Source organism: Engraulis encrasicolus, chromosome 19, assembly GCF_034702125.1.
Source record: "Engraulis encrasicolus isolate BLACKSEA-1 chromosome 19, IST_EnEncr_1.0, whole genome shotgun sequence".
Taxonomy (NCBI): Eukaryota; Metazoa; Chordata; class Actinopteri; order Clupeiformes; family Engraulidae; genus Engraulis; species Engraulis encrasicolus.
In genome coordinates this window covers 14882882-14885381 of record NC_085875.1, presented here as the reverse complement: position 1 = coordinate 14885381, position 2500 = coordinate 14882882, and the positions used below count along the sequence as shown (strand labels likewise).

General features: G+C 42.2%; 1 protein-coding gene across 1 annotated transcript in view; it reads left to right on the top strand.

Annotated features, from left to right (window-relative positions):
* Positions 1–2500, top strand: part of ush2a (Usher syndrome 2A (autosomal recessive, mild)) — a 582756-nt gene that overhangs the window by 213279 nt on the left and 366977 nt on the right. The window contains exon 27 of the mRNA XM_063184090.1: positions 1–54. This exon is cut by the window's left edge and continues 77 nt beyond it. Coding sequence (XP_063040160.1) covers positions 1–54 — 54 coding nt within the window. The remainder of the gene's footprint in view (positions 55–2500) is intronic.

The following is a 2500-nucleotide window of genomic DNA, read 5'->3' as shown; positions in this document are numbered from 1 at the left end:
TATGTGGCTCTGCAGATCCAAAATGGCCGCCCCTACTTCCTGTTTGACCCACAGGTATGACATCAACATTTATTTTGCTTTGATAGCACTGTACTTTATTTGTCATGATTGAGTGCGTTTACATACAGTTCAGTATAGTTCAGTATCCTGAATATGATGGGGATATTAAGTATCCTGAATTTGCGTTTGAACATATAAACACCTTATCCCGACTATCCCGGAAAAGCTCTTATTTGGGACTTTGATAAATTGGGATATGCTAGGTGGAGTACTGGCGCGGGATACTGGCGCATGTAAACACCTTATCCTGGATAGCGAGGCTTCCCATAGAACACTGTTGCTGGTATCCAAGCTACACACATTTGAAGATAATTCTATAACGGCCAACAATGTAGACCGCGATATAACGCTCTGTGCTCATATAAACACCTTATCCCAAATATGATCATAACTGGGATATGCCTCATATTCGGGATACTGAACTGCATGTAAACACACACATTGAAACTGAGAAAAATCCTTCAAAGCCTTGTTATAATGTTGGATATTGTAACTACTGCCACTTTGACATATCAGCATCTCTAAAACGGGACCATGTGGGCACAAGATAATCGAGGGGGAATGAAGACTATTTTCAGTCTAAACTGTTGACAAATTGTGTAATTACTTTACTTTGCCTTTGTATGGCACTATAGACGGGAATTGTTTTTATTATTTATTTATTAATTTTACTTCTAATTATTGCAATCTCTCAATTGCCACTGATTTATGGCAATTTGGGTATTGGTGACTATGAAAAGTTTACAAATCAAGTTACATGAAATATCGCTGCAGTTACACAACCAGGAATTTAAAATCTTCAAAATGTTCTCTCTTTAATGCATAGCAAAAGCTTTAACGTAAATTGTAATGACTGTTGTCAGAAGATATGAAAGACTTATGTAGAAGATGTATTTGTGAGTTGAGGCTCTCTGGTTGTTTCTTTGTCAATTTGTGTATGTGTATGTGTTTGTGTATGTGTGTGTGTGCAGCGGGTGGGGAGCACTGCTGCCTACTAAGGCAACACTACACGCACACACACACACACACACACACACACACACACACACACACACACACACACACACACACACACACACACACACACACACACACACACACACACACACACACACACACACACACACACACAGTGGTTGAGATTGCTCATTATTTCCACTGCTGTAATTGCTGTTTGATTCTGCTAAATACTGTGACTGACAAGAAAAATCTTGTGCACGTACACACACATACACACACACACACACACACACACACACACACACACACACACACACACACACACACACACACACACACACACACACACACACACACACACACACACACTGACTGGAAACAGCACGAGGGGGAAAAAAAAACAGATAAGCTGTAGCTAATGCGCCAGTCGCTTTTAAATTTTGCTGTGAAATTTTAAATCAACATTGTTATTTCAAGTGGGAAATAATTACTTTGTTGTTATATAAACCAATCTAGGGCTGCTACTTTTTTTCTCTCTCTCTCTTCCCCAGCCCTCCCGAACACAAACCTCCCAAAAAGACATTCTCCCCCTCTTGGGATCAGCAAAAGTTTAGAACTGTGTCAGTGTTTGAATTGGTGTCCAATTAACTTGTTACCCGCAGACATTTAGTGCTGGAGATAGCGCGAGCATGCTAATTAAGCCCAAGTCTCAGTCAGGATGACTGGCTGGCGTTTACATAGAGGTCCAGGCCAATTGCGCTCTCTATCACACACACGCACGCACACACAGACACACGCACAAATGCACGCACACACACACACACACACACACACACACACACACACACACACACACACACACACACACACACACACACACACACACACACACACACACACACACACACACACACACACTCCCGCCACCACTGATGATGAAAGTCATCATGATCCCTGATTATCACCGTGGTAGCCAGGAGACCACCAGCCAACCAACCCAACCAACCATCAGTGTGTGTGTGTGTGTGTGTGTGTGTGTGTGTGTGTGTGTGTGTGTGTGTGTGTGTGTGTGTGTGTGTGTGTGTGTGTGTGTGTGTGTGTGTGTGTGTGTGTTTGTTTGTGTGGAGTAGCCAGGAGACCACTAGCCAACCAAACAGCAATACACACACCACCACCCGCCATGCAGTACTGAAAATGACAATGATTTTGTGTTTGTGTGCATGCGTTTGTGTGTGTTTGTATGTGTCTGTACTCAATATACAGTATATGTGCATTAAATGTTCATTTCTGTATGAATTTGTACATTATATACCTATATTTGTGTGTGTGCGTGTGTGTGTGTGTGTGTGTGTTTGTCTATGTGTGTGTGCGTATGTGCGTGTGTTTAAATATGTGCATGAAATATGCATTTCTATGTGTGTGTGTGTGTGTGTGTGTGTGTGTGTGTGTGTGTGTGTGTGTGTGTGTGTGTGTGTGTGTG